The sequence below is a fragment of the Rhipicephalus sanguineus genome, chromosome 8, assembly GCF_013339695.2.
Source record: "Rhipicephalus sanguineus isolate Rsan-2018 chromosome 8, BIME_Rsan_1.4, whole genome shotgun sequence".
Lineage (NCBI taxonomy): Eukaryota > Metazoa > Arthropoda > Arachnida > Ixodida > Ixodidae > Rhipicephalus > Rhipicephalus sanguineus.
The window spans coordinates 10,563,455-10,581,169 of record NC_051183.1 but is presented as its reverse complement, the minus strand read 5'-3'; the positions used below and the strand labels follow the sequence as shown (position 1 = coordinate 10,581,169).

General features: G+C 50.0%; 2 protein-coding genes and 1 long non-coding RNA gene across 5 annotated transcripts in view; all 3 read left to right on the top strand.

Moving 5' to 3' along the window:
* The window catches only part of LOC119401341 (transport and Golgi organization protein 1), a 36,569-nt gene extending 34,507 nt beyond the window's left edge, over window positions 1-2,062 (top strand). Inside the window, exon 20 of the mRNA XM_037668060.2 lies at window positions 1,678-2,062. Coding sequence (XP_037523988.1) covers window positions 1,678-1,778 — 101 coding nt within the window. The 3' untranslated portion in view covers window positions 1,779-2,062. The remainder of the gene's footprint in view (window positions 1-1,677) is intronic.
* A 383-nt stretch (window positions 2,063-2,445) lies between these two features.
* On the top strand, window positions 2,446-16,800 carry LOC119401338 (serine/threonine-protein phosphatase 2A 56 kDa regulatory subunit gamma isoform). 3 transcript variants are annotated; one of them, XM_037668055.2, is made up of 7 exons: window positions 2,446-2,607; window positions 2,751-2,828; window positions 3,515-3,820; window positions 6,338-7,458; window positions 8,633-8,705; window positions 8,749-8,880; window positions 15,998-16,800. In XM_037668055.2, the coding sequence occupies exons 1-7, from the start codon at window positions 2,581-2,583 to the stop codon at window positions 16,136-16,138; spliced, it is 1,878 nt and encodes a 625-aa protein (XP_037523983.1). In that variant the 5' UTR covers window positions 2,446-2,580; the 3' UTR covers window positions 16,139-16,800. The 3 variants fall into 3 exon arrangements, with proteins under 3 accessions (XP_037523983.1, XP_037523984.1, XP_037523985.1); XM_037668056.2 differs by having other exon boundaries at window positions 2,448-2,607; window positions 8,776-8,880; XM_037668057.2 differs by lacking the exon at window positions 2,751-2,828 and having other exon boundaries at window positions 2,455-2,607.
* LOC125759695 (uncharacterized) lies at window positions 13,236-14,774 on the top strand. The gene is made up of 2 exons (XR_007417316.1): window positions 13,236-13,844; window positions 14,590-14,774. It is a non-coding gene; the product is annotated as an uncharacterized LOC125759695 (long non-coding RNA).
* Window positions 16,801-17,715: the final 915 nt, after the last annotated feature.

Here is a 17,715-nt window from a genome sequence, read left to right as displayed (position 1 = left end):
ATGTTCTGTCAAATGGGCTTGTCAACGATTGTCTGTTCCTGATACGGCAATCTGAACTTTTGCCGAGGTTATCGAGGTGACTTATAATAACCAACTAGCATGGTCAAATTGTCTCTTAAGTGACGTGAGCAGACGAGGCAAGTATCCATCCAAAGCCTGGCGAGAAGTTGGAGCAAGAAAACTGCTCCCTGTCAAATGGAAACATGATTATAGGAAAGAATTTCTTAAACACGACATGATAATGCCCCTTTTCACAAGCTTAGTGTGATTGAAGGAGTGCAGGAGGTACTCTGTTTACGTATTGTGTTCTACAAGGCTGTCATTTTGATTCAACAGTGAGGGAAGAGAGGGCCCTACATTCGGTGTGAAACAAAGCACTTCTTAACGCAGCTTTTTCATTTGTTTTGTCACGTCGAGACTGTTTACACAGTTGAAGCTCTAATGGACTTCTTTTATCACGACGTCATTACTACCAGTGATGTTAAGAACGAGGCAATAAAGAGGGTCATTAAGTTATTGAGGGTCGTCGGTGCTACCCTGAAGAAAGGCGCAAACTTTTTTGTCTGTCGTTCCTGCTAGATAACGTTGTAGGGCCATGCAGACAAGCTTATTTCTGAGAAAGGAATTGGCATCACATATACTCCATAAATGCATTACTGTGGACGCACAAGCTTAGACGGTAAAGGTAATGTTGACACAAAAGCTGGGATGTCTTGGTCTCCGGTGAAGGTCGGTGTTGTGGTGTTGCTAATTTTTTCCTCATCTGTGTGGTAATATGTCACTCTTGCTAGTGAGAACATCAACCACAATCTAATGATTTTTTGGCACTGTTGTTATTAACACAGTGATTCCTTCACTAGAAAAGCATCAACTGACAAGTCATATTGAAGAACTGTGCAGAAAATGTGTTCTCATGCAAACATTTTCTTAGCATTAAAAACAGCAGTGTATGACCCAACTGTGAGCTTGACGATCGTGAATACAGTTTACAATGAAGCATTTGAAATATTAAGGTATGCTTGAACATTTGATTTCACGTGTATGATTAGTGGCAATTAACCCTTTGCGACACGCATTATGATCGACTGTCTATAAATGCGTGAAATTTGCATAATTTTATGCCAAGGATCTGGAGACCAAATTTAAAGTAGTGTATATTACAGCAATTAATTACAATTACGATCTGAAACGTTATTGTATGGTCAATCGTGCTATATTTTTTCATAAACCAGATTCAACGACCCACTCAAATTATATGAGATATTTAGCTGTTGGCAGCGAGCATTCACAAAAAGGTTAAAAAAAATATATTTTGAAATTCCTGCTGAAACGCCCGACGACTTCTTAAATACAACTAAATATTTCAACCAGAAGTGATATATATGAACCTTGTGCAACAAGAATGCTCAGTTTACGGATAGCTCAGTGTTTGTAGTCTCTTTCTTGCCAGTCGTGCACAGAAATGGCAAAAGTAAGTCACTTCTCCAAATGAGAACGCTGTGTCACAAAGGGCCATGCCGCAATCATTAGACGTGTTTCTTCATTTCTGTGCCAGTACAGAACTGCGCATTCATAGAATTTTGGCGGGCACTTTCTTTTGTGCCTGAGCGTCATTGCTGCTTTTGCGGGACTAACTGTTTAAGGCGTTAGCTGACCTTCTGCACTGTTCCATTGCAGCCGCCTCGGACAGCAGAGGTCGGCCACTCAAGTCTAGTCCCCAGCCGTTGTCAGCGGACAGTCGACGAAATGGCACCGGTGGTCGCAACACACCGCTATGATACCCCTGACATTAGGAAAGGACTGTAAATGGGGGTGGTGGTACTTCAATCGTCCGCTACCCTCCAGCCCCAGGGGGTGTTTTCAAATGACCCGCTAGGAGAGCGTGAGGTGGCCCTCACAACCACTCGCCACGCTACCATGAAATGCTGGGGATGACCCAACCAAGCATCGTTCGTACATGTGCCCCGCTGCTACTGAGCAAAGACACTGCGGTTTTCATCCTGGCACCTGCGTCTACTCGCGGTTGCATAGACGTGTGTAAATAAAAATGATGGATCCTGTCCGCATTGTCTTTGTCGTGACCCCATGCTGTGCACCTGTTCCCGGCCCGGGTCTTGTGTGCGTCGCAAGTCAAAAAGGAAAATAATGAACAAAGAGCGAAGGAAAGCCCCGGCAAGGGCTTGCACAAACCCGAGCATTGCTACGGTTGCCTTGCAAGGGCGACTGCGAAGCTTGCGATATTTTTTTTTTCTTTTTTGTTTGAGTGGTTTTTGGAGAGCGCGCAGTCGGAATCGCGCAAAACTTTGCCGCGGCCGGCGAGGAGAAGAGCGCGCGCGCTGCCACAGAGCAGCGGCTGCTCGCAGAGCCAGCGCCGCTAGTGACGTCACAGCTGTGTTATACGGCTGTTACGCGAGCAGCGCGATGTATCTCTCCGCCATTGAAAGGTCACGTGCGCCGTGCGGACCTATCGCGTCAGTTGTTGGTAGTCGCACACTCGCTGGCGGGTGTCGAGTACGTGCGCTGTTTCTTCTCGAAAAAGTTTGCCCTTCGCCCGATGGCGTGTGAACCGTTAATAAAATAATGCCTAATCGGACTGACAAAGACAAGGTGGGTTGAAGCGACGCTCCGGCAAACCGTGTGTGCCGTGTCACGCGAGGCAGCGTCGCCGAGCCATTTGACGTGCATTTTCCGCTGTGTGTGTGTGTCTGTGTGTTAGGCTTAATCGCGGCTCGCCCATCCCGGCCTCGCAGGTGCCTGTGAAAAACAACAGCTCCGGTGTGACGGCCAAGAATGGCAGCGGCAAAGACGCGGCCGACGGCTCCGAAGAGGTGAGCCTCGAAGGTCCGCGCGCGGCCTCCGCGTTCCTGTCGGCAGCCGCTCGCCTGCGCAACATGGCGTCTTTTAGCGGCGGCGAAAAAAAATGACGGGGGGTTCCCCTTTCAGAGCTGCGCCGTCGAGCTCGGGGCTCGGCGGACTGAGGAGGCACGCACACGCGTGCGTAACCCGCACGGTGCGCAGCTCGACTTTCCCGTGAGTTGTGCGCGCCGACAGCTGGAATTGCAGCGGCTCCGCAGGCTCGCGCTATGCTTTCTCGCCGCTGTCGCCGTGGACCATGTGCGGTTTGACAAACCGAGCTCAGCCGGCAGGCATTTGGCCTCTCACAGCAGTTAGCGCACGCCGAGTTCGTCGCATACTCCGTCTGTGAACGTGCTTGGCTGACGGTGGCCGTGAACAACGACCTGGCCTGGACGTCAACGTCGATGAGACGTGGCACGTAGCGTCTGTCAAAGTGCGCGCCGCTAGGTTTCCTTTGAAGATTGTTGCTTCTTGGGCGAGTTGGGGCTGCGCTCTTGCAGACGGGGACATGGTAAAGGCATATAGACTGCACCTCAATTTGTGCTTGTCCCGGTCTTCAAAAGCGTTAACCTACTAAGGTGTCCGATCCTTTTACGCGCACCCATCTGTCTGCAGCGACAGGGCTTCGTTGCATCGCTGACGTATCGATGTTTCGCAGGTGAGCCCGGCCTGCAACAATAGCAGTGGTACTGCCGTGCACGCCAACAGTAACGGCGCTGGAGGTGCGGCGACGACTACTGCGGCGGCGCGGGCTGGGGGACCCAAGTCGGCTCCTCCGCCCGCCAACCTGGTGGCCAAGTGCAAGCTGGCCGGTGCCGTGGTGCCTACGGCCCCCGGCAGCGCGATGCGCAAGGAAAAGCGGCAGAGCTCGTCCCGGTTCAACGTGAGCCACAACCGCGAGTTGCAGAAGCTGCCGGCGCTTAAGGACGCGCCGCTGGGCGAGCGTGAGGACCTGCTTATTCAGGTGAGATCCCTTGTTTGTTTACATTTTACTTAGCGAAACACGTTTAAGCATATGTATGCTGCTATATGTATTTATTTGTATTTATAAGTGTATATATATGTACGCATATGCGATGTTGCCTCCGTGCCAAAGGAAAGGGCTGTAGACACGGTTAGTTGTTCGAGGACAGTGTTTATGCTACAATCCCCCATCTAGCCTACCTGTGACTATACAGGATGGCAAAATAAAGCAATTTAAATTCCCAAAAGGACAAGGAAGGGATAGGCTGTAACACGCAAAAAAGGTGCACCAGTTGTGCCACAGGCCATCACCCGGGTGTCATCTGTGTTACATCATCGATGGGGAATGACAGGCTCGTTGGTTGCTGGGCGTTCAGTACACAAGCAGACACAGTAAAGGGACCGGAGTCCAGGGTATAAAACAAAAGATATATATCAACTGACAGTGTTAGACAAGATAATATGATGACAAATAAACTAAGGTTGATCGGTGGTTACTACACAATACTCGAAGCACGACGTTATCATTAGGTACAGAAATTTTGGACAGAGTGCGAATCGGAACTCAACCATCAATTCAAGAAGCATACGCTTAACAGCAGCTAACTCAAAGTTCAAAAGTAAACAAAAACATGACACACGGATGATTGTAATGTTGACAAGTTCCCACCGCCAAGAAGTGAAGCAGTCCTATAGAGTGCTGGCAAGTCTACTTGCGTCTGGTCAAATTGCAGCGTTATCTTTCCTGGATGACTATGCTCCATCTCAGAAGTTCCCATTAACACTGTGGGCTACAAGTCCCATAGCCAATAGGAAGGGCAAACATCCTTCACAATGTATTCATTCGCGCCACATCGTCTGCTCAGTGTACCCCTGGCGTCTGCGCACGCGTGCTGGACGTGTAGAGCGAGCAGACAGCAGCGCCAAAAAAAAAATGAACATAGCTTTACCCATCGAAGATGGTTCCCTCCACCTCGAGTTTATCGCGTCGTCATGCGCTGTGTGGCCCGTAAGTTCCAAACTGACGCTTGTATTTGTTTCAGTCTTTGGTTTATGCCCTGATGCTTCAACAGCAGCATGTTCATGACCTTATGAACCGTTGGCAAATTGACGGCACGTTAGGCTTAGCAGGCGTGTCTAAACAAACGGCTGATCTCGCCAAAACGCCAAAGCATACCTGATTCTTTGTCCTCATCGTATGATGGCACAGAGTGATGACTCATTTCACTATTTATTTGTGGCTGTCGGCGCTGTGGGCAAGTAACAAGCAAAAGTTCGGATCGAAGCGGGCGGTAGCGTCTGCAGGGGCGCTGCCGTGTTTATTTGCGACCACAGTTACTGGCGGTTACTGATACAACAATTAAAGAATACGGTGTAAATGCGATGAAGAATTAACGTATCACTTCTTGATGTGATATTAATGAGAACTAACAGACAATAGTGCCACGGAATGTATAGGGGATGCTATTTGTACTGATTAGGATATAAATGTGAAGAAAGGAAATTGGACGAAAAGGTAACTTGCCGCCGGCAGGGACCGAACCTGCGACCTTCGAATAACGCGTCCGATGCTCTACCACTGAGCTAGGACGGCGGTCATCCCCCCGTCCACTTTATAGCGTATATATGTGTGCATTTAAACCTAGGTGTGTTAGTCAGCGCCAATCGCAGCCACGGCGGTGAGTGTGGTGCACTCTTTTTCTGCCTGTTGACGTCACATAGCACGTTAGGTCATGTGCTAAGTGGTACCACTACAATGGTAATGGTTGCACGTGGCTCCACAGAGATGCATTCTTCAGTGCACTTGTCCCTCATTGCATTGTTTGTTTGCTGAAAAGTATATCTAGGTTGCTATGTGCCTTAGTGCTCGGCAGCAATCTATCTGTTACAGCAGTGGTTTACTTACATGTGCGCCATCCGATTATGGGACAGGAATGTAGCTACAAGATGGATTCGGCACTGTAACATTCCATAATGTTCTTTTACTGGGAGATAATTCAACGAATGAACAAACAGGGACAACAAAATTTTTGCCGTTAATATTTTGTGGAAATTCTGATAAGCAACTGGCATCAAAAGTGTGAAAAGCTGCTGCCATTAATTTTTAATCCTTGAAACCATACGTTCCCTGAGTTGACTAGTCGGTCTATTTCTGTTGCCCTGAGTACTCGGCAGCACTAATGGTATGCAGGACGGAAGGAAAGCACTCCTACTTTAGTGTCTGAATTATCATAAATGACCGTTAATTGCATAGAACTGTTCACCTATTCAGAGTAACATGTGCAACTTTTGATACCAGGTCAGGCTGGCAGTTGGCTTTTAGGGCACATTGCTTCTTTGTGTCTGTGCCACACATTGCGCGCCTATTGTTCACGAAAATCAGTGCAGTAAAACACTAGTTTATGAAGTCTTGTCTCCTCAGTGGTAAGGCTACAAAGTCTCATTTTGCCTGCTGTTAGATGATGTAGGATGACCTGTGAGTGGTGCTATTTCACACTTTAGTCTCCTTTTTGTGCAGAAAATCCGGCAGTGCTGCGTGCTCTTTGACTTTGTGACCGACCCTCTGTCAGACCTTAAGTGGAAGGAGGTGAAACGAGCCGCCTTGCACGAGATGGTCGAGTACATAACCTCGCAGCGAGGTGTGCTGACGGAGCCCATCTACCCCGAGATGATCCACATGTTCGGCGTCAACGTGTTCCGAACGTTGCCGCCCTCTTCGAACCCCAACGGGGCCGAGTTCGACCCCGAGGAGGACGAGCCGACGCTGGAGGCGGCCTGGCCTCACCTCCAGCTCGTCTACGAGTTGTTCCTGCGATTCCTCGAAAGCCCCGACTTCCAGCCCGCGCTGGCGAAACGGCACCTGGACCAGCGGTTCGTGCTGCAGCTCCTAGAGCTGTTCGACTCCGAGGACCCCCGCGAGCGGGATTTCCTTAAGACGACGCTGCATCGGATATACGGCAAGTTCCTAGGGCTGCGGGCGTACGTGCGCAAGCAGGTGAATCACATGTTCTACCGCTTCATCTACGAGACGGAGCACCACAACGGAGTCGCCGAGCTGCTGGAGATCCTCGGCTCCATCATCAACGGCTTTGCGCTGCCCCTCAAGGAGGAGCACAAGCTGTTCCTCCTGCGCGTGCTCATGCCCCTGCACAAGGTGAAGTCACTGAGCGTGTACCACCCGCAGCTGGCCTACTGCGTGGTCCAGTTCCTCGAGAAGGAGCCGAGCCTGACAGAGCCGGTGATCCTGGCCCTGCTCAAGTTCTGGCCGAAGGTGCACTCGCCCAAGGAGGTGATGTTCCTCAACGAGCTCGAGGAAATCCTGGACGTCATCGAGCCGGCCGAGTTCGCCAAGGTGATGGTGCCCCTCTTCCGGCAGCTGGCGCGCTGCGTGTCCTCCCCCCACTTCCAGGTGGCCGAGCGGGCCCTCTACTACTGGAACAATGAGTACATCATGAGTCTGGTCAGTGACAATGCGGCCACTCTGCTGCCCATTGTGTTTCCGGCACTGTACAAGAACTCCAAGGCCCATTGGAACAAGACCATCTACGGTCTAGTCTACAACGCTCTCAAACTACTCATGGAGATGAACCAGAAGCTGTTCGACGACTGCGTCCAGAACTACCGCCAGGAGCGTCACAAGTGAGTTAGACTTTTGGTAGGAGAAGTGCAGTTGAAGCATAGCTTGAGGTAGCCTCAGTGCTAACTTTTATGCTTTAAATGTAAGTTGAGGTGTCACAGATTAGAAAAGTAATGCTTGTCGTACTGAAACTGCGAAAGTAGCTGCTGCCTTTGCTGTTTGCTAAACCTGATTAGTGCAGAACTCGGAATATTTAGCTGTGCCGACATCCCTACGTTTATTTGCAACTCCAAGTAGAAGCAGTGCCTGGCCTGGCTGAAGTACAAAGTGTTTCTTTTCTAGCATGTCTCGAGCCACGAAACATGCACGCCGCGATGATGAGTGATGATAGCAAAGATTAAATTGACGCTATGGGCGGTATCCACAATGATTTGAATATCTTGTAATCGGTGTGCTGGGATTTGTGTCAACTAGTGCATGCGCCATCTGTTTGGGTACTGTTTACCTACCACACAGTTTTGCCAAGATTGCGTCTGTGTTATGTAACTGTTCATTAATAACAAATAAATGAAAGTGAAGTTTTGTTGCACCTATGTCACGATGAACAGTGCATACGACTAGATCAGGAATATACGCCAAGAGTTGATGCACTGTCTCTCCTATTAGTTTGTGTTTTGTCGATGGCACTGCTTGCCTTCAAGAGAGACTAGTTTTCTCGTATTAGTAAATTACTCTTAAAAGTAAATGACAATACCAAAATCGCCACGCTTGCTGCAAGAAGACACTTAGTAAGCGATAAACGCCAAACGAAAATGCGGGTGGTGAAGTCACTTTGAAGATCTCACACCAGTCACCGTGACATCATAGATTTTGACAGCGTCTAGACCAGGGCCTACGCAGTTCCTACTCGGCAAAAATGAAGCACATTGTCTTCTGAGGGAGCCAGAAACTCAGGAGACCACGGACCAAGAAATTTAGGTGAACCTACGTGGCCAAGTACGGGGGGAATAAATTTAAATTCGTCACATCGTCATTGGATATTTCGGCGGGAAGTTTAAAAGTGAAACGTTTGACATTGATTTTCTTATCTATTGATTAACCTGTGGTGGTGAAATTAACAGCACTACAGTTTTCACAGGATAATTTATCTGTCTAAACTAATTTATTGTCCTTTAAATTGGGGTTTTCTGATCCTTGCTGGACTGTGCCAACCTTGCATTTCCGTTGTGCTTTCAGCGAGAAAATGCGCCTGCGGGAGCGAGAGGACGCCTGGAACCGGATAGAGAGCCTAGCCGAGAAAAATCCTCAGGTATGCAGACACGGAGGAGCAGTGTTGTAAGCGATGACTGAAGCGCTCGTCTGTGGTGCTCTTGCTGCAGTTCCACGTGGTGAAGCCCCCACTAGGCACCCCGACGCAAGCCCTCGAAAGCCCACCGGAAGACGACGACATGCTCTACGACAGGCTGGAAAGCCAGGCCAGGGAGGTGGGTGGCGTCAGATCTGATCAGCTCACTTTTGTGGGAGTTACAGTAGACTCTCAGTAGGCTGAAATCCCTTGAACGCAACAGCTGCCTCCAACATGATTGCTTTCATTCTGCACCCCCTGTTCATCTCTCAACAGACGGAACTCCTGTGCTGGAATCTATCTTCCTGGTCCCTTCAATTTACTGTATTTGCATGAGAGAGATGTAGCACAGGACAGTACAATATCTAAGGGGGCATTCAGGTAACAGGCTTAAGATAACATATCTTCGGAGACACGTAGATAACACTGACGCCATCTTGTAAAACATATCTAAGGAGACGTAGATAACACTGGCGCAACCTTAGCTTGGCCATTGTCCCGTGGAAAAGCCGGCTTACTGGACAAGCCAGCGCCATGCGGTGAGAACACCTTATCACTCGCACATTATGAGGGTGTCTACCGACCGGGAAAACTGGGAATTCTCGGGGATTTTGGGTAGTCTGGAAATTCTCAGGGAGAACTCAGGGAAATTGCGCTCCCAAAAGGGGAAATCCACAGTAACTTTATTGAAAGGCGACGGAAGTCGCGGTAGCACTTGCTCGATATTTTGTGAACGCATTTTTCAAATCAAACGGCCGCTGCGGGGAAGTGGCGCACCGCGATGCTGTCATCGCCTTCGGAGCGGTGAAGTGGGAGAGAATCCGGCTAATGCGTGGCATGCGGGAACCGCGAACCACGACACATCGTATCGCGCAATGTTGTCAGGGTGTTCTGTGAGTACGCGGTGCAGTTCTGTAATCTTTCTCGCGCGTGCTGTGCGTTAGCGCCCGATATGGTGTTTTTGTTATCGCCGCGTGTCAAGTAACAAGCATGATTAGTTGTAGAAGCGGTAGCAGTAGATGTAACGAGCTTGAGTTATCTTGCAAGCGATCGCGATTGTGCAAGAAGCAGATGTCTTTGACAAGGCTGGTATCTGGCAAGCCATCCCGATCGGCGAGAAAAAAGACGCTTGTTGGCTGTTATCGGAAAGCTCACTCGCTCGGATCCCGAGCTTCAAAGATGCTATTTAGGACTCCGTGAAGGATAGAATAAATTTCCAGGCAAGAGCTAGCGTAACTCACAGCAAGTGAAAGCTTTTTTTTTAGGAGTGCTGTTTCTTGGGCGAGTTGGAAATTCATACTTGGAAGGGTAGCGCTAGTAGACACGGACTCGAGGAAGACACACGGACACACAGACGTCTGTGTGTCCGTGTGTCTTCCTCTAGTCCGTGTCTACTAGCGCTACCCTTCCAAGCTTTTTTTTTCTTTTTTTCCCGATGAGGGCACATGCTGAAACAAGTTTTAGGCAGTCGACCGATATTTTGGGGGGCTGCAGCTCGCAATTACCAGCCACACCACGTGGATGTTTGCTACAAAGCCGAATTACAAAACTTTTCAGAGCCATGGCATAGCGGCGACCGAAATTCGTGACACCGGCACGGGTAACACATGCTCGATTTGGCACGCAATGTGGGAAAACAGGAACGTTTCCACCATAATCGGATGTGCCGTAAGTCAGGCTGTTGCCGTGCTTTCATGCGATCTTAGCCCGCAGCTAAATTGCTTTTTTTTACGATAGCAATTATATAGACACTCCGACGCGAATTTTTTGCCTTCGCCATGATCTTCCTTATCAAGTCCAAATCGCGATTACATCACCGTGCGCGTCGTATGCTCCATGTGCGAGTGAAAGTGCGTGAGCGCTGCCGACGAACGGGGCTTAAGTCTCATTTGCGCGATGGGCACATGGAGATAGGAGCCGGCGCGTTGGGAAGGTGGGGGGGGGGGGGGGGGTGGCTGCACGAGTCCGACAGGAAGTGCGTACTTTGTACCAGCGGGCGTGGTCACGTGCGCCGCGGTATCTTTAGTGGGGATCAGCAGACGGCTCATACCTTCATACGTGTTGTGCTCTAATTGCAAAACTTCCGTTGAAGCCATAGCAGTGCCAGATCCGGGGGGGGGGGGGGTAGCGGTGATCGACCCCCCCCCCCCCCCCCCCCCCCCCAAAGCCAGCTCCCGCCCCCTCCCTTCAGTGCCTGTCGTCCACCTCCTTTGTCCGGCTGCTTGTCGAGTTTGCCCCCTTTGTCAGGTTGCTTTGCCTGCCACTGTCCAAAAGGGGTAAAGAGAATCTTGTCCCTGCTCTCTACCTCTCATTGCTCTACCCTTTCCTGATTCCCTATGCACATTTCCAACGAGCTTGAGTTATCTTGCAAGCAATTGTGATCGTTCAGGAACCAGATTTCGTTGACAAGGACGGTACTTTGCAAGCCATCCCGATCAGCAAGAAAAAAAGACTACGCTTGTTGGCGGTTATCGGAGAGCTCACTCGCTCTGATCCCGAGCTTCAATGACGCTACTTAAGATTCTGTGAAGAAAGAATAAATTTCCAGGCGAGGGCGAGCGTAACTAACAAGTGAATTTACAGCAAGGGAAAGCTTTCATTTTTTTTTTTTTTTTTTTGCTTTTTGCCGCAGAGGGCACTGCTGAAACAAGTTTTAGGCAGTCGACCGATATTTTTGGGGCTGCAGCTCACTATTACCAGCCACACCACTGCTTATGTGGATGTTTTGCTACAAAGCCGAATTCGAGACTCTTCGGGGCCACTGTATAGCGGCGACTGAAATTCGAGACACCGGCGCGGGTCCCACTTGCTCGATTTGGCGTGCGATGTCGGAAAACAGAAACGTAGCCACCATAATTTGATGTGCCGTAATTCATGCTGTTGCCATGCTTTCATGCGATCTTATCCCGCTGCTATTCTGCTTTTCTTTTTTATTAAATTTTTTTTTTTCTGATAGAGGTTATATAGACATTCCAGGCGAATTTTACACTTTCGCCATGGTCTTCCATATCAAGTCCAAATCAGGATTACATCACCCCCCGCGTCATATACTGTATGTAAGCGCTGCTGACACACGGGGCTCAAGCAAAGATGAAACGAGCTGACTGTCTCCTTCACGCGATGGGCACATGGAGATAGGAGCTGGAGGGTTGAGGGGGGTGGGGATCACACCCTCCCCCTCCCCCAGTGCCTGTCGTCCACCTTTGTCGGGCTCCTTGTTGAGTTTGCGCCCTTTGTCGTCTACCACTGCCCACAAGGGCTAAGGAGAATCTTGTCCCTTCTCTCTACCTCTCTCCTCGTTGCTCCACCCTTTCCTGCTTCCCTATGCACATTTCCAATGAAGGCTTCTTAGGCGCCACCATAATCCCCCTCTGGGCTGTTGTAAATATGCGTGAGCCCCCTAAAATGCAGTGCTGAGGCGGTGTCGTCAGCCTTTGTACTCCCCCCCACACACACACACACACGCACAGTAGGCAGCTGGATCCGCCCCTGAGCCATACATAGATAGGTCGCCTCTTTTACTGCAGCAGCTGCGTTTCCTGGAGTGAACTGCTAGCCTATATTCGTATAAAATTCCTATTTCTTGCTATCGGATTCATTATTTCGCCCTCTCGGTGAAACTGTGACTTTTTTTTTCTAACGCGCTGCGCGTTCGTGAAGAGCAAATGGTTCGGCTGGGCAACATGATAACATCGGTGTCGCACTGCTCTGGGCAATGCGCAACGTTTTGATGACAAGCCACGGCAGCAGAATAAGTGCAATTGCACAGTGCGTTAAACCTGCATTTGTTTCGTCTTTACACGTTACACTCTGGCAAGGCAAGGCCCACCGTCCCGAACGGTGTCACGACGCCCCGGCGTCGAGCCGCAATATACCAGCAGCAACGACACCCGTGGCCCCTGGCCACCCGGCTACACAAGCTGCGACTCCCAGAGTCAAAGAGACAGAAGAAACTATTTACCGTATTTACTCGCGTAATGATCGCACTCGCGTAATGATCGCGCCCCTAAATTTTGTCGTCTAAATTCGATTTTTCTTTTTCCCCGCGTAATGATCGCACCCCGAACTTGCCGCATCGATATGTCGTGTGCCAAGTCTAGCCGATGATCATCGCGTTTATCATCTGTCGAATGTTGCGTTAATAACTCTTCCAAACTCGCCAAGTGAACTGCACGCACCAAACATATTCGTAATTTTTGCCCACCGTTGGCAGAAACGTGCCATCTCCTAGATGGCACGTTTCCGCCAACGGTGGGCAATTACAGTAAAGGCAAATGCCGCAGTTTTCACTGAATGCCCGCCATGTGTTTTATGTCTGTGGCAGCTGAACGCGCCCATCTTTGTTTCTGTGATCTGAAAGCAGGCATCACTACGCTAATGCCGTAAATTTACTGATTTAAATGAAAGCATTCCTTATTTAGACAGAAGAGACTGTTTTGACGCGAGTGACGTACTCACAACCACCGTGACTGACGAAAAGAAGAAAAAAAAAATGCGGTCGCTTCGCTCTGTGGGCCGCCATGTTTGTTTTGCTATCCCGCACTGTTACAGCGGCCGCCGCCTGTTGGTCGACCTGTTGTCATCCCGCAGCAACAAGCTGCCGACGCATTCCCATAATTCCTGAAAAAGCCGTGTCGCCGCCATCCCAGTCGCTTGTCACGGCGTCACTCGACACCACGTTTTTTTGGCTGTGCTTTGTGATCGTCTGTTGAAGCACCGTTTCACCATGGGGCGGTATGCGAGCTTTACTGCCGCGTTCAAGCTGAAGGCTTTTGATTATGTGCTAGAGCACGGAAACCGCGCTGCCGGCAGACATTTCAGCGTCGACGAAATCCGGATCCGATATTGGAAAAAACAGCGCGAGAAGCTCATGGCTACGAACAGCACGCGCCGGGCTTTCCGCGGATCCAAAACGGGCAAGTTCCCTGACATCGAAAAGGCAGTCCTCGAATACGTGAGGGACATGTGCAAAGACGGTTGTGCCGTGTCGTTAGACATGGTACGGACGCAGGCGCGCACAGTTTCCCGGAGGCTGGGAATAGCCACAAAGGACTTCCGCGCCAGTTCCGGCTGGACGACACGCTTCATGCGGCGGAATGGACTGTCGCTGAGGCGGCGGACGTCGTTGTGCCAGCGACTTCCATCCGCGTACGAAGACAAAGTGATCGATTTTCACAGGTTCGTCACGAGGATACGCCAGAAGAACGGTTTCCTGCTGTCACAGATAGGCAATGCCGACCAAACGCCGTTGATGTTTGACATGCCTCGAAGCACTACTGTGAACGAGAAAGGTGCTCGAAGTGTGCTCGTGAAAACGTGTGGTGCGGAGAAGCAGCGGTGCACCGTGATGCTCGCAGTGACGGCAGACGGGCGGAAGCTGCCGCCGTACGTGATTCTGAAGCGGAAAACAATTCCGAAGGGAAACTTTCCCCGTGGCATCCACATCCGCGCTCAAGCAAAAGGGTGGATGACGGCAGACCTCATGGTCGATTGGATCAAGACGGTTTGGGGGCGAAGAGCAGGAGCGCTTCTGCTTCCTTTACTTCTTGTGCTGGACAGCTTTCGGGGCCATCTCGTTGACAGTGTCCGTACCGAGCTGAAGGAGCGGCGCACGGAAATCGCAGTGATCCCTGGGGGTCTAACTTCGCTGCTACAGCCTTTGGACGTGTCACTGAACAAACCGTTCAAGGACAACGTCCGGAGGCTGTACGCAGAGTGGATGGCGGCGGGCGACCACGATTTCACGCCAAGTGGCAAAATCAGGAGACCCTCCGTGGAAGTCCTCTGCTCATGGATTCTCGAAGCGTGGAGTACCATTTCCGACGAGGTGGTCGTCAAGAGCTTTAAGAAGACTGGCATTTCCAACGCGCTCGACGGGACAGAAGATGACCGTCTGTGGGACAGTGAAGACACTGCCGATTCCGACAGGGAATCGTGCGGCGACGACACTGACGCCAGTGACGCTTCGGACTCAGAATGAACGTTAGGGGGTCAGAGAGTTCAAAAATAAAAGGGCAGTGTTCCATGCATGTAGCTCCTGCGTAATGCTTGCATTTTATTACAAAGGTAAGCCTTACTCTACTTTTATTTTTGGTTATGTTCATGATAGCTATCGTAAGAATTCAGATTAGCGACTTCTTTGCGTTTTCGGTGCTCAGAATATTGTTTCACGGAAAATTTACCCCGCGTAATGATCGCACCCCGAAGTTGGCGTCAATTTTTTTGAAAAAAAAAGTGCGATAATTATGCGAGTATATACGGTACAGAAAATTCGAACCACCTACGAGGCTTCCGTACTCACTCGCTTCGGGCTTGCCTACAATTCACGTGCTCTATACCTCGCTCTCCCAGGATGCGGACCATGTGGCTCTCGTACTAACAACTGAACGACGTTCTTAAAAATAAAAATCAACCACTTGCGAACAGAAATAAACTCTTAGCATGCTGACAAGTTGAAACACGCCACAGCAACCGATTTCCTCGCTCTCAAGAAAGCACGCCGCCGACGCTAGCGATGAAAATTCCCCCCCCCCCCCCCCCCCCTCTGTTCTTTCCATGTCTCTTATGCCTCTGTTTATTTCTAGTTCTTTCTTTCTATGTATTTCTTCCTATGCTATGCTTTACTCTCTCCTCTGCTCCTTTACACCACCCTCACTTGCCTTTCCCACCCCCTTGCTGTACTATACTATACAAGGCTATGGTGTGCTCTGCTAGCATGTCTGGATAGCCGAGTGGTTAGGGCGCTTGCCTTCAGATCGGGGAGACGTGGGTTTGAATCCCGCCTTGCCAAGAATTTCAGTTTTTTTTTTCTATCTTTCTCTCCGTCTTCCTCTCTGTACTTGTTCTCTCACCCATCAGGGTTATCGCATGCCACGCCGGGCAAATCTGCGCACGTGTTCTGGGAGTGAACCAAAGGTTGAAGAAGATTACAAATAGAGCACGTGCCGGTCCATGATGATGATAGTTTTCTGTCCACGGTTAACGGTGCAACGCCAAGCTTAAGAGCTCTGTTGTAAAAACAGTGTGGCAGGTAGTTTGTAATGCCCGCATTGTATTTATTTAGAGTGCTGCAATACCTCTAGGTGCACCCCTGCTCACCCGCTGGTCCCAAGACGAATACCAGTGTATGGTTGAATACCATTGTATATTCGTGAACTCTACCGTAGATATGCCGTAGCTGTGCCCCATAGGTGTCACTGCATAGCCACCATATGTTGTTGATGAGAATTGCCACGTTATCTTTTTGTGCGACGTAGGTGACAACCCTGGCCGCCAAGAAGGAGAAGCCCCTGCTGCGGCGCAAGTCGGAGCTCCCGTTGGACTCGCTCACGCTCAAGGCCCTGAGCGACCACAAGAGGGCCGACCAGCTGCTGGCACCACCCGACGCCCCACTCTGATGACCGGGCCCCAGCTTATTTATTTGCCTTTATTTTTGTACGCCCTCCAGCAAAGAAAAGGCGCCTCGCTGGCCAAGGCCACACTTAGGAGGAGGGAGGCTCAGAGGACCAGACTAGCAGAGGAGCTTCTCCCCCAAACTCTTAGGCACGATTTCCGATAGAGAGTCGTCCAGACCCGGGCCGTTCGCTCAACCTCGCAGTGGCATCGTGCGGTGTCCGATACCATCACTCGTAGGGGCAATCCACGAGCACTGCTGCATGCGTGACCTAGTCTTGGTTGCAGTGCTTTAAGCTTAACTACGATCTTCCCATTCTTCTCTCCCTGTGTCTGTCGGGTGTGGTTGTGCAGCACTGAACTTTTATGGCGAGTTTTTCGTGTGCGCTCGTTCTCTGCGACGGAAGTGTCGGGTTAGTGCCTGTCGCTTGTGCCCGACGTCGGGCCTTGCGTTTAAAACACAGTAGATGTGCACTGAGTTGTTCGTTGCTTGGCACCACACCCCTCGCCCCTGTTGCATTGCTGTTTGAAAAAGATGGCGCCGTCGGAGCGACGGGACACGGGGATAACAAGTGGCCCACAGCTGTTTTGAACGTCGCATGACGTTAGGGCAGTACAGGCATAATGCCTAGCTCTTCTGAGTTAAATAAAAGTGTCAATAATCTCTAAGTTGTCGTGCCATGTTTCTTGTGCCATGTTTTACAGTGAAAGCTGCTGTGAGATCATAACAGCAGATTTTGGTGGCATAGTTGTCCTCCGCCACATGTCTCCTTGACACTAACACTCACAACAAGAAAAAAAATGCAGCCAACTGCACTCCGTGAAAGCTGTCAAAACAGAGAAGCTGATGCTGCCCTTCGTCAGGCTATTGCCTGGCTGCCTTTTTTTTTTTTTTGTTTCAGGTCTTTCTAAGTACAGTAAAACCTCGGTGATACAAATCTCGCGGGGTTACCAAAAATATTCGTATCATCCGAAATTCCTGTCACCAGAAAACATGGAAAATTAGTATGCAACAAAAGAAAGTTGGCATAAGGTTTGGTTTAGTGTTTCTCGAGTCCGCAGCGACGTCATGAACAGCTCTGAATGATTGCCAGTAAAATTTGCAGACGTCAACTATCATACTTGTACTCGTAAATATGCGGTGCGTGCGCATGTGTGTAATTAATGAACCAGATGTGTTGCGACGCTTGACCGCTAGTAGCTCCTTCCTAATCTTACTACGCTTTTCTGCATAACATCAGAGTACTGAGGCGAAAGTGACTTTAGAAGCATTTTGCACGCATAGATGAAGGCTAGAAAATTTTAAAATCGCTGTCCTTTGTGGCTGTTGGGTGGTGTTGGGGCTGCTTTTCAGGAGATTTATGGCCGTGCCCGCACAATTGGGATGTTTGCTCAAAATTCGGGAGTCTCCCGTGCAAATTGCAGAGTTGGCAGGCGTGCGCGTATGTTGCGAGGCCCAACTCCTTCGCCACGACCTTCCGCTTCGTCTCTCGGGGCCTTTGTCCACCTTTCATGGGACTTCGTGATGGACCCGCCGCGCAAGTTTCGGTTTTGTTTCATAGAACGTCTGATTGCGAAGACA

What these genes read in the sequence shown, in the direction of transcription:
- LOC119401338 (XM_037668055.2), top strand. Translation starts at nt 2,581, where the DNA reads ATGCCTAATCGGACTGACAAAGACAAG. An exon ending in TAGCCGAGAAAAATCCTCAG is followed by an intron (nt 8,706 to 8,748) that starts GTATGCAGACAC and finishes CGATGACTGAAG; the next exon opens with CGCTCGTCTGTGGTGCTCTT. An exon ending in TGGAAAGCCAGGCCAGGGAG is followed by an intron (nt 8,881 to 15,997) that starts GTGGGTGGCGTC and finishes TGTGCGACGTAG; the next exon opens with GTGACAACCCTGGCCGCCAA.